This window comes from Nuphar pumila, chromosome 7, assembly GCF_984573655.1.
Source record: "Nuphar pumila chromosome 7, dmNupPumi1.hap1.1, whole genome shotgun sequence".
Taxonomy (NCBI): Eukaryota; Viridiplantae; Streptophyta; class Magnoliopsida; order Nymphaeales; family Nymphaeaceae; genus Nuphar; species Nuphar pumila.
This window is the reverse complement of record NC_143255.1, coordinates 48,126,832-48,140,417: the sequence shown is the minus strand read 5'-3', so window position 1 is coordinate 48,140,417 and position 13,586 is coordinate 48,126,832. Positions and strand designations below refer to the sequence as shown.

General features: G+C 35.7%; 1 protein-coding gene across 1 annotated transcript in view; it reads left to right on the top strand.

Moving 5' to 3' along the window:
• LOC149832178 (protein PHYTOCHROME-DEPENDENT LATE-FLOWERING-like) overlaps positions 1-13,586 on the top strand; it is a 44,145-nt gene that overhangs the window by 16,692 nt on the left and 13,867 nt on the right. Inside the window, exons 5-8 of the mRNA XM_090013179.1 lie at positions 9,758-9,839; positions 9,931-9,995; positions 10,102-10,182; positions 10,625-10,705. Of these exons, the coding sequence (XP_089869305.1) occupies positions 9,758-9,839; positions 9,931-9,995; positions 10,102-10,182; positions 10,625-10,705 (309 nt within the window). The remainder of the gene's footprint in view (positions 1-9,757; positions 9,840-9,930; positions 9,996-10,101; positions 10,183-10,624; positions 10,706-13,586) is intronic.

Here is a 13,586-nt window from a genome sequence, read left to right as displayed (position 1 = left end):
TTTGACTTTGTATACCCACCTACAACCTATAGGTTTCTTACCCGGAGGAATATCTTGTATCGTCCAAGTATTGGCCTTTTCTAGTGCATCCAATTCTATTTTCATGGCTTCTATCCATTCTATATGATTTTTTGCTTGAGAATAGGATGATGGTTCAACATATGATTGTATTAATGTAATGGCGGCCCTATACGTGGGTGAAAAAGATTCATAAGACACAAATTTTTCTGGAGGTTTAGAGATTCTAGACGTTCTTCTAGGTGAGACTTCAGAGTATTTTTGTAATGCACATGGAAGATTTTGCTCTCTACGTCTTGAATATTGTAGACTAACATCCCTATGGATTTGCTCTTCATTATCATCATTTTCAACAACAATAGGACTTTGATCATTGTCAAGGTCACATCCAACATCACATTCATTGGATTTTGAAGTTGGATCAATTAAAAACGAGTATTCAGTGACATCCTTGGATTTTTCAAATTCAAAGAAGCTTTCTTTTTCCAAAAAAGATACATTTCTTGACACATATAATTTGTCATTTTGAAAATCGAAACACCTGTAGCCTTTTTGATTATCAGCATATCCTAAAAAGGCACATGGGATTGCACGAGGAGAGAGTTTATCATTTCTGTTGGTGAAAACAAAACATTTGCATCCAAAGACTCTTAATCTAGAATAATCTGGAGTTAAATTAACAAGCTTTTCTATTGGAGTTGTATTCTTTAATGAGGAAAATGGCATCCTATTAATGAGGTAGGTGGCAGTTAGGACCGCTTCAGCCCAAAAACTTTTTGGAACTTGATTTGCAATTAGCAATGTCCTAGTAGTTTCCATAATGTGCCGATGTTTGCGTTCGGCTAGGCCATTCTGTTGTGGAGTGTGTGGACATGATCTTTGATGTGTAATACCATGTAAATTGAGATAGTCTTTGAATTCGTTGGACATAAATTCTCCCCCTGAATCAGTGCGAAAAACAGAAATATCATTTTGAAACTTATTTTTAACCATTTTATGAAATATTTGAAAGTTAGCAAAGACATCAGATTTATGTTTAAGAAAATAAATCCAAGTATGTCTAGAAAAGTCATCAACAAAAATGACATAATATGTATAACCACCTTTGGAAATAACTGGTGCGGGGCCCCAAACATCCGAATGTATTAACTCAAGTGGTCGTGAGGAAACAAAAATTCTACTAAGAAATGGTAACCTTTTCATTTTGCCAAGAATGCAGTCTTTACAAGAAAAATTTTCAGAATTACAAAATTTTTCCAAACTTGGAAAATATTGAATTTTAGACATATGAGGATGACCAAGCCTTTTGTGCCATAAATCCAATTCTAATTTCTGAATATTATAACAAAATGCATTCTTGGGTAATTCCAAAAAGTCCATGTAATAAAGTCCTCCTTCTCTATGGCCTTCCCCAATCAGCTTCCCTGACTGGCGATCCTGTACCCAACAACCATGAGAAGAGGAGATATTACATCCATAATCAGATATTTGCGAGACAGATAAGAGATTCAAATTAAGTTTAGGGATATATCTAACTTCTGGGATAAAAAATCTTTTGGATTTTTGAAGATTTTCAAAACATCCTATTCCTTTTACTTCGAGAGATGTGCCATCGGCTGTAAAAACCTTTGACACACTTGAGTCATTTTTAAGACATTCGGATAGACTATTAACATTTGGGGTCATATGAAAAGAAGCACCAGAATCTAAAAGCCAAGGAAAGTTACCTGGACCGGAGAAAGATGCAACTGCCGCTCCAGTTGAGGCTTCGGTTGAGGAGGATACCCCTTTGAGAAGAGGTTGAAGGATTTCCATCAGTTGAGCCATAGACACAGGCGCATCTTGATCTTTTGACTCAGATTCAACAGATGCAACTCTTTTTTCTTCTCTTCTTTTTAACTTTGGACATTGAGGCCTATAGTGCCCTGGTTCATGACAATGATGACAAATAACTTTTCTTTTATCAAAGTCGTTGTTTTGCCTTCCAAAATGAGGCGGCTTGTAAGTACGAGTATGATTCCCCGGTCTAGATACAGCTAAAACGGAGTCATCATCAACTTTTGGAGTACTTTTTCTAAGTCTATTTTCCTCCATAGTGAGCTCTTCTATAGTATCAACAATAGAAGGAATTTTTCCACGATGTAAAAGGGCCGATTTGGTGGATTCAAACTCCGGCCTTAGACCATTCACAAATTGATAGAAATGTTCCATATCGAGTTGCTTTTGGCGAAGCTCGATGTCTTCGGCACAATGCCATTTGGGCTCAAGAAGAGCCAACTCTTCCCAAAGTTCGGACAACTCATTATAATATTCTCGAATAGTTTTATCTTTTTGAGTCATTGTCCGAACTTTATCTTGTAAATTGCATACATGTGCAATATCTTTAAGGGAATACATGTTTTTGAGGTATTCCCAAGCCTTATCGGCATGCTCAAACTTAGCTAGACTAGAGCATTTTTTAATGTCTATGCTATTGATGAGCCATGACATAATTTTTGCATGCCCTATCCTCCATTCTTTCCATTTCTTTTCATAAGTGGCTAACACCTTACTCTTCTCTTCTTCCGTTAGAGGAACCTCTTTATCACCCTCTTTCTTGGTAAGAGATAGTTTAGGTTCCAAATCGGAACCATCCACTATACCCCATAAACCTTTTCCCCAAATGTGGTGCTTCATAATCGAAGCCCACATTACATAGTTAGTATCATTTAGCTTCATAGGAATGATGGTGATCTTATCATTGTCATCCATCTTTTACAAGGGTAAGAGAGGAATAAATAGGAGGAGAGAGAGAGAAAAATAAAAAGAAAAGAAAAAGAGTAGACAAAGGAATAAGAGAGGATACAAAACCAATTTTTTTTTTGTAGCACAAGTTCGCCTTTCTTCAAACAAATCTTCTTGAGCCAAGAACAAGGTGATGAAACACCTTTTGTAAATGTGGCACGGAAATCGAGGCGGAAGCACTTCAAGATCTAAGGATTTCGTAGCTCTGATACCATGTAATGAAATGGTGGTCTTCAACAAATGCACAAATAACTCACAAACAAGTGTCTATTGGAGACACTACAAGCATGACCCTTGAAAGGGTATAAAGGGAAGAACACTTGAAAAATAAATAATACTTTATTCATGAACAAAATGCTTAAGAAGCATGGTTATTTACATTGAAGGGGTTCACCCCTATATATACAAAAAAATGGGAGAGAGAGGAGAGCTCATTTTGAGCTCTCCAAAAAGAGACGTTGGATTCCAACGTCTCTTAATATAGCTGTTGGACTACAGTCCAACAGCATTTATTATTATAGCTGTTGGACTATAGTCCAACAACATTTATTACAGCTGTTGGACTACAGTCCAACAGCTACTTGCACAGTCAAGTTCCAACAGGAACTTGACTGGATCAAAATATCTAGTTTCTATTGAACTAGATGCTAAAAAAGAAAATAAAAAAATAGAAAAAGAAAATAATAAAAGAAAATATAATAATATTAAATAATATATATATATATATATCTATATATATATTGCAGTTTACATTTTAACAGGCCTTACGTAATCAGAGAGTTTTTTCATGTGCTAAAGATAAACCAGGAGGAGGATCCATACATACTTATTCATCTAAGTTGTCGTTTAAAAAAGCATTCTTAACGTCCATGTGAAATATGAGCCACTTTCTAATCGATGCTATAGCAATGAGAGTTCTCACAGTAGTCATGCGAGCAACTGGGGCAAATGTCTCATCATAGTCAATCTTATATTCTTGACTATATCCTTTGGCTACTAACCTAGCCTTATGTCTTTCTAATGTTCTGTCGTACTTAGTTTTTACTTTGTAAACCCATATGCACCCTATAATTTTTTTTCCTTTAGGTAAGGTTTGGATTTCTCAAGTTTTTTTCTTTTCTAATGCTTCCAACTCCTCATTCATGGCCTTAATCCATTCATGCCGGTGTTTAGTCTCATGATATGATTGTGGTTCGGAATACGAGTGAATAGCCATTAGGCAAGATCTAAACCTAGGTTAAAAGGAATCATACGATATAAATCTACTAGGAGCTTTCAAAATTCTTATGGATTTTCTAAGGTTAGAAAGGTCTTCTTCTTGGCATTGAGGATATCTTTCTAAAGCACTTTGTGGGTGATCTTTCGTACAACGAGTATAATTTTGTAAATTATCATGAGATAGGTCCACATTGTCAAGACTCCTATTGTCATTTCCATTTGTTACGTGAATGTTTTGACTCATGAATATTTTTACTCTTGTCATTGACTAGGTCAAAGAGGAATGAATAATCACAACTCTCTTGGATATTATCCTTGGTAAACCTGCTTTCATTTTCAAGAAACAAAACATTTTTAGAAACATATAATTTGTTTCTTTCAATGTCACAACACCTATATCCTTTTTGGTTTTCGGTATAGCCCAAAAACACACAAGGAATGACTTTAGGGGAGAGTTTTATCATTTTTATTGGTAAGGACAAAACATTTGCTCAAAAAAACCCTCAACCTTTTGTAATCGGGAGACATGTTACATAGTTTTTCAATAGGAGAAATATTTTTAATATTTTTTGATGACATTCTATTTATCAAGTAAATCACCGTAAGACCCGCTTCAACCCAAAAATTCTTTGAAACATTTCCAGATATTAGAAGAGTTCTTATGGTTTCAATAATGTGTCTGCGTTCTTTCGGCAAGACCATTTTGTTGAGGGGTATATGAACACGATTTTTGGTGTACAATCTCATTTAAATCAAAATAACTTTTGATTCTTTTGATACAAATTCTCTCCTATAATCAGTTCTAAAATTTTGAATATTGCTTTTAAATTGATTTTGTATATAACTATGAAATTTTTTAAAACAATCAAATACTTTCGATTTGTGTTTTAAAAAGAATATCCAAAAGTGTCAAATATAATCGTCCACAAACACAACATAATAAGAAACACTACCTTTAGATACGACCGGTGCAGGACTCCATATATCCGAATGCACTAATTCAAATTGATTCTTAGTTATAAGATGTCTTGTTCTAAAAGGTAAATATTTCATTTTGCCAAGAATGCAATCTTCACTTACAAAATTTTTCCTTTTACAATTTGAGAGAAATAAAAATAATTATAATTTGGTTACACTAGGATGTCCTAGTTTTTTATGCCAAATTTTTATATCTTTCTTTTCTACAAAATTACAAAAAAGTTGTTTTGGCAATTCAAGATTGTCCATAACATAAAGGTCTCTTCTTCTATGGCCAATCAACTTTTCGGATCGAAGATCTTGTATTAGACAATCATTAGATGAAAAAACTATTTTACAACCATAGTCTGCAATTTGAGAAACTGATAGGAGATTTAAATTTAATTTTGGTACTACGCTAATATTTGGTATGTGAAATATAGGTGTTTTTTGATAAATACCAAAACTTTTGATTTTTAAAGAGGTACCATCGGCAGTGGGAACCCATGAATCATTTGAGTTAGATTTGCATTCGGATAATATGGATTCATTAGGGGTCATATGAAATGAAGCACCAAAATCTAAGATCCATGAGGTCTTACCATGATTGTCACTTGTTGATACAGCTGCTCCCGAATAAGTAGATTGAGCTTTAAATATAGGTTGCAATGCGTTCATCAATTGAGCTGAGAGTGAACCGATTCATTTGGAGTCATCCACTTCACTCCTTTCAACCGAAGTCACCATTTTTTCTTCTTTATAATCCTTCTTTCTTTTGGGACAAAAATATTTGATGTGTCCTGGTTCATAACAATGATAGCAAATATTTTTTTCACCTTTCTTTGACTCATGATCGCCTCTTTTCATAGTTGGGTTTCTACCATTCTCATTTCTTACAAAATGAGGTGGTTTATAACTCTTCGTATGATTTTTGGGCTTTAACATAGCAAGCACAAATTCTTCATCCTTAGAAGTGGATGCTTTTTTCAACCTGTTCTCTTCCATAGTTAATTCTTCAAGTGTCTGAACTATGGAAGAAACTCCTCCTCTATGAAGAAGAGCGGACTTAGTTTCTTTAAATTTGGGCTTAAGCTCATTTATGAATTGATAAAAATGTTCCACTTTGATTTGATTTTCATGAAGTTTAACATCTTGTGGGCAATGCCACTTTGGCTCAAAAAGAGCCAATTCATCCCAAAAGAGAGATAGTGCGTTGTAGTACTCTCTTATGATCATCTCTCCTTGTGTCATAGTCCTCACTTTATTTGGATATTACATATACGCGTAATATTCTTAAGACTATACATGTCTGTAAGGTATTTTCAACCATCACTAGCGAAGACAAACTTCGCCAAACTAGAACATTTATGGATGTCAACGCTGTTGATCAACCATCCAATAATTTTGGAGTGACCCATTCTCCATTCCTTCCACCTTTTCTCATATTTGGAAATGGCTTTAACCACTTTTTCTCCTTTAAGTGCAACTTCTTTTCCATTCTCCAACTTTGTAAAGATGAGTTTTGGCTCTTTGTCAGAGCCATCAACCAACCCCCAAAGCCCCTTTTCCTATATTTATGTTTTACTATGGATGCCCACATCACATAGTTGGTGTTATTTAAGCTTATGAGAATAGAGACAATCACTTCCCTCTCATCCTCCATTTACAATAAACAGAAAGCAAAAACAAGAGAAGATGAGAAAGAGAGGAAGAGAGAAATAGAAAAAAAGAACGTGATACAATGATACAAGGTTTTGTTTTTTGAGATGGCGCGCTTCTTGATGTAACAACCAAAATTTTCTCAAGTCCATGATCCTCCTTTTGATCACGATTTTCCTTTTAACAAATGTTCTTTGGAATAACACCAAAGCTCTGATACCATGTAATGAAATGGATTGAATCCGATACACATGCAAGAACATGAAATTACAAACTTTCAATCAAGTTGAATGCCTTATTGAATCACCGAAATACGCACATAAGGGTCTTACAAGTATTGATATTGTATAAATTCACTCAAAAGAGTGTTAGAGATTACCAGGCCTGTTAGGCCAATTTATAGAGCAAGGCAGCATTGGGGGCAGCCCAAGGTGATCATTGGGAGCAGCTCCAACAGTCACTTGGAGATGCTCCCAATATTGCAGAAATCGAAAAAGCTGAAAAAGCTGAAAATAAAAAGGATTAAACAGGAAAATAAAAGGGACTGTCAGCCCCTATTGGGCTGATGCCTATTGTTAAAACTATTGATAAACTGACGTATCACTTGTTATGATTTGTGAATAGTGTCGTGTCACGATTTACAAGTAACATCGTGACTCGATTTACAAGTAACGTCGAGTTACGACTTACTTGGGGGTGTAAATTGTGACACAATTTACAAGCATTAGCGGGTTGCGATTTACTTGGTGTAGTTGGTGGGGTGTCACGATTTGCTTGTTGAAGCTGCTGCGACCATTGCGATTTGGAGACGACGCAGTGAGACGATTTACACCCTATTCTTAGGAAAGACAAACTCATAAAAGGAGTTTACGTGGTTCGGCTACTCAACCTACATCCACGGAGAAGAGGACACTCTGGATACAAGGATATATATAGGTAGCTTAAGCCATGCCAAACAAGGAAACAGGTGGTTGGAGATAGACTTTCTCTCTATAGGGATAATCACTATAGTAACACCTATGATAGATGCTAATAAAAAGGAAACTTCAGGCTAAATCTGGACCGGCTTCTTAGGAAACGGATAGATATCCGTATTAACGTCATTCTAATACCCTCCCTCAAGTTGTGCATGAGTTTGAACCATGTGCAACTTGTTCATCAGATACAAAAAACGGTGACTTGCGAGACCTTTTGTAAACATATCAGCAACTTGGTCTTCTGAAGACACATAAACCTGTTCAATCTCTTTGTCTGTTATCTTTTGTCTGATGAAATGTTGGTCAATCTCAATGTGCTTAGTTCGACTGTGATGAATAGGATTGAATGCAATTTGTATAGCACTTTTATTATCACACATAAGTGTCAAACTTGAGATGTCATCTCCGATCTCTGTAAGCAGATCCCTAATCCAGTTCGCTTCTGTTGTGGTAGCTGCCATAGATCTATACTCTGCTTCTGTGCTAGATTTTGCCACAACCTTCTGTTTTCTGCTACTCCATGAGACAAAATTTCTCCCAATAAAAACACAGTATCCTGAAACAGACCTCCTCTCATCAGGATCCCCTGTCCAATCTGCATCTGTATAAGCCAATATGTCATGTTTTGGTGTCTCTCACGAAGACTATATATATGTGAGTCCAGACTCCATCACCCACTGTGCCTTTTAAATAACGAAGGATCCGCTTGACAGCATCCATGTGACCAGTCTTCGGTTCATGCATGAACTGAGATACTTGATTAACAAAATATACAATGTCTGGTCTAGTAAAAGTAAGGTACTATAGCATACCTACTAAATTGCGATACTTGTTTGCATCATGATATCACTCATCACAAATACAAAGATTCTGTTTGTCGAACCCTTTCTTCATCACCCTTCCGGTTGCCTTTTTCTTGCTGGAACTTGGAAGCAAGGCTACTGGTTGAGCTTGTCTCTTGAAAGGATGAAAACAACACACAATCTAGTTCCATAGAGGGATATGGTCTAGTTTTGGTGGGTATGAGAATGATTTAGTGGAGAGGGTGAAGTGTTTTCAGAGAAGGAATCTCATAATCATGTATAATGGAAGAGGAAATTACTGTGTCATAAAAACATGTAACTAATCTAATTTTTTTCTAAGTTATCAAACTAGGAACTTGCTTTTTTTAACACATTTCTGGTTTTCTTCCTCAGTTGATTTTCTTACCGTTGTCCATAAAAACAAGCTTGAAGTTTGATCCTGGAAAACCATTGCTTCTTTGGTGTGGCACAGGCTATTTACCTCCTATTTTGGTAAAGCTATCCAAATGGATCACCTGTTTTATGAGACACTTTAAGCATGGGTCATGAACATCGATCTCTAGGTTGTTCCTAAGAAAATTTCAATTAGATTCACCTGCTTTCAGATTACCTGAAAAGTTATCTATTGTGCAACAATAGCTCCATGCAACAATATTCAGGATGAGGGCACTATAACAATAGGACTGTGAAAGAGATCAACATGGTTTTCTGCAGTCTCATAAAAAGTATTTTTGCTTTGCTGGTGTAAACCCTTGTATTGATAGCTGATGATGCATAATGATTAATTTGAACCTACTTTGGAATAAAAACTATCATAGTGTCAATTGAAATACCACAGCAGCATGAAGATCTCATGGGAGATAACCATTGGTTCAATGTCTATGATATTCAAAAGGAAATGATTTTACCATCAAGCATAGCCTCAATAATTATGCCCCTAAAATATCTATATTGTGTAGAAATGGGAGCTTGATAATGCAGGCTTGACTTCTAGGCTCTATTTCAGGTTCCTTTACTGCTAGTCTGTTAAAAAATATGGTGTCAAGAACACATACAGAAGAAGATGAATCCGTGGAGATATCTTGCTTTGTTCTATGGTTCTTATTCAATGTGTTGCATGTTCCTTCCTTTACACATCTTCAGTAGATGCCAAAACTATGGACTTGCTCATGATATTAAGCATTTTGAACAACCTGAAATAAGGAAATAATATCTGGAAGTTTATAAGTTTTAGTTTGTTTTTTATTTGATTCCTTTATTTCTAACTCATTTTCAACAGGCTGGTGTTGTGATGATGCTGACAATTCTAAATGGCTTTGTAATATTTGTTTTTATCTGCAGTCTTCAGTTTCTGTTGTGGGCAATGGCAATGCTGATCATTCAATTTTATCAAATGGTTCTGAAGTGTGTCCTGCTGATCCAGGTGGGGTTCCTTATTTATATGTGCCAACTGCCAAATCTGTCCAAATATTCTTGTAGATTGCTGACTTTCTTGATTGTTCTTTTCCCACTAGAGCAAGAAATGCCCTTTTCCCTGAACCTTTTCCCAAATGGATTTTCTATCGGAACACCAACTGAGGTTAGAAGGCGTTGTACTTTTGTTCAGCTTGACGGAATTGTCATATGTTGCTTGTTGTTGGCATCAGAGGTGCTCTTTTGTAAATCATCTGTTATTGTAATTTCAGAAGGGGAAGCCTCTGCCTCTGCTTCAAGATGCACCAAAATTGCTTTATCCTTATAATAGGGCATCAGAGGCTCTCTTCTCTGTAAGTATAATATCATGCTCTAAAAATTCACATCAACTAGACTTTCCTTTGAGTGTAATTAATATGTTAGGCCTCTGCTTTCAAGTGTCAGTCTTTTTTTTCTTTCAAAAGAAACTTTGGCCGAACTAAACTATGGTGCATTTTTTGCACAATATATGTTATCTACTTTGTAATTTAGGTTTTTGAATCTGTTCAATGTGGAATTTCTTGTCCATATTATTTTTTATTTTCTAAACAAAAAAGATTCATTTGTGCTTCCTTCTGTTGGCATTAAAAAGTTTGTTAAGTTAAAATGTTTCTTATAGGAATTTCTGAATGATGAATTTGTGACTCAATAATGTGAGAAACTTATGCTTCTCTATTCTAGTTATTCCATTCAGAGACATTGCTAAATTTGTAAGGAATTTGGATATGAAACCTAACTATGTCAGCTGGCCTGCAGGCCATTGAATCGGGTTCTTTGCCTGCTGAGATACTGGATAAAATACCATGCAAATATGTTGACGGGACACTAGCTTGTGAGGTGAGTTATTGATGCGATCTCTTCAAGAAAGATACTGTTGGAATCTTCATTGCTCTAGACTGACTTGGGGGATATGTTTTTGACAAGTGCATGTCATGGGCATCTTCATCTAAAGGTAGTGGTTATAGAAATTCTAAATGATTTTGGTATTGATATCATTCACATTAGTCATTCTTAGTTAGTGTTGAAAAACAGCTAGACATTATCTGTATTAAAATTTAGAGAACTGTAAAGTTGAAGTTACTGTTAACTTTGACTTTAAGCAGTATTTACTCTCTGGGAGACTTTCATTCTTGGAATCAAATCTATTCTGGTATGAAGCCACTAAATTGTAACATTATTAACCGTGATATAGAGTTCCTTTTCCTTTTCAGTTTTCCTTTGCGTGGGGGGATGGTAACTTGCAGTGTCATGGTAGTTAACTCACTTGGAAAGTAAATGTGATATTCACAATTCATCCAAGTTCACTGTAGCTGTTGAAAATGACCCACTAGATGGGTCATAATTTCTACTTGTTTTGGATTTCCCTTTGTTTTCTGTTCATCTTTAAAAGGACTGTTTCAACATGAAACTGATTCTTTTCCAATGCCTTCTTTCAGTGTACCTTCTGTGTCCATGTTCTTCCGTTGTGCTTTTGTCACTATCTGTGTAGAACCAATTTTTATTGAAATATCATGGATTTTTCACTTTTCAGCTACAAACTGGATGTTAAAGCTGAAAGTGGAGGAGAGTGTATGTTTACCTTCTACATAACTAGGTTTAAGTTTGGATCTCTTTCACAAATAAGATGCTTGTAAGTTGAACATTAGATAGGAACCACAATGAGTGATTACCCTGTGCTTCTATAAAACTTGACACACTTCCAGAGGTCATGCTATCTCATGACATCTTCACCTATTTATGTGACAACCGATGCTCCATTAGGGTTAGCAAAGAGGAAGGCCCAATAAGAACAACTTGGTTTTGTTAATGAGTATGGGTATACAAAGAAGAAGGCTGTTAAAATATATATATATTACTTCTTGGTGTATTTATATCAAAATACCCCTATTTTGGTCATTTTGCTGTACATTCTATTTTTCTTAGGATTTTCTATTTCTTATTTTTGTTTTATTCTTTTTATTTTATTCTTTTTTATATTTCATTGTAATGGGACCATTGGGGGCCCCACTCTTATAGTGGTTGGGGCTCCCCAACGTCTATAATGGGAGCCCCAATGGCCCCCCTCTATGTGTTCTCTTTTCCCTTATAAATAGAGGGTCTCTCCCTCATGTAAAGTGTAGCTTGTTCTCTCTGATTTACTCATTAATAATAATCTCTTTGCATTTTGGCATTTGCCCTTTAGTGGGTTTGTGTATTGTGCACATTATGTGCTTGTGCTATTTGGCTCTTTGTGAAACTCTTCTAGAGTTCTCTTGTAATTTGTATTTTCGCATTCTTCATTACATGGTATCAGAGTCATTTGGGTTCATTATAATCTTGAAGGATATTTAAGCTCTCTCTCTATATCTACCTTCCTCTTCGTCATGGAGCATGAATCAAGAGTGGAGCTCTTCTTCAAGCTCAACGGATCGAAGTATCTAATGTGGGCATCGGCTATAGAGAATTATCTTCGTAGAAAGAAACTATGGGGCTTCGTGATGGAGACAACTCTTGAACCAACCTTGAAGCTCACCAAAATCGAAGGTGGTGTTGAAAAAACTCTTGATGGAGATGACCATATTAAAGCTATCAATGCGCATCAATCTAATGTAGAAGATTGGGAAAGTAACCACGCCAAAATTTTGGCGTGGTTCATTAACAATGTTGACATTAATATTTGTGCCAACATTGCTAAGTTTAGAAGAACCAATGAAGCTTGGTTATTCCTTAGATCTAGCTAGACAATTTTTTTGTCAAAAAAAAATTAGATCTACTAAACAAGGGGACATGAGTGTCCGGGATTATTTTAGTGTCTTATCTCTCTTTTGGAATGAATTGCTCTTCTTGAGCGTAAATCGGTGGCTCCGAAAGACATTGAAATGAGAAAGAACAAATTTAAAAGAAACATTTCTTTCAATTTCTTTACGACCTTAGGCCGGAATTTGAGCAAATAAGAGCATCTCTTCATAGAAGCTCGGCCTTACCTATTAAAGATGCCCTTGCCGAAGTATGCCAAGAAGAAACTCGTCTTGGCATGACTCATAAAAGTGATGAAATCTTGACCGTTACTAGGCCAAGATCCAATGTTAAAACTTATAGGCCTCCTCATTTTGCCAAAAATAATGGGTTTAGAAATGGTGTTATTTGTCACTATTGTAATGAACCGGGTCATATTAAATCGATTTGTCCTAAGCTTAAAGGAAATATGGCTTCGGTTGGTTAAAGTATTCCAAAGAAAGAAGAAGAAAATAACAATGAAGGAGACATTAAAGAAACTCTTAATCAATTTTTATTTTAGAGGCTCTCCAATATCTTCTAAAGACTTCTTCTATTTCGGGTGCCACCATCAGATCTTCATCATCTACTCCAGGTATGTGGATACTAGACTTCGGTGCTTCTTTCCATATGACACTACATAAAAACACCCTCTCTAATATCTATTCCAACTCTATGTCATCTTATGTTTCAACGGCTGATGACACTTCTTTAAAAGTTGAAAGCATTGGAACACTTGATTTAAAACTTTCTCAAGATTTTTTTGTTTTAAAAGTAAAGGTTCTAAAAATCAGCTTAAACTTATTTTCAGTCTCTCAAATTATCGATCATGATTGCAAAGTCTCTTTCTCACCTAAAGATTGCACCGTGCAGGATCTCCAGTCTGGGAAGCTGATTGGGCAAGGCCATAGGAGGGGCGATCTATATTTTATGGACTTTTTTACTCTACCATCTAAGTCATTTT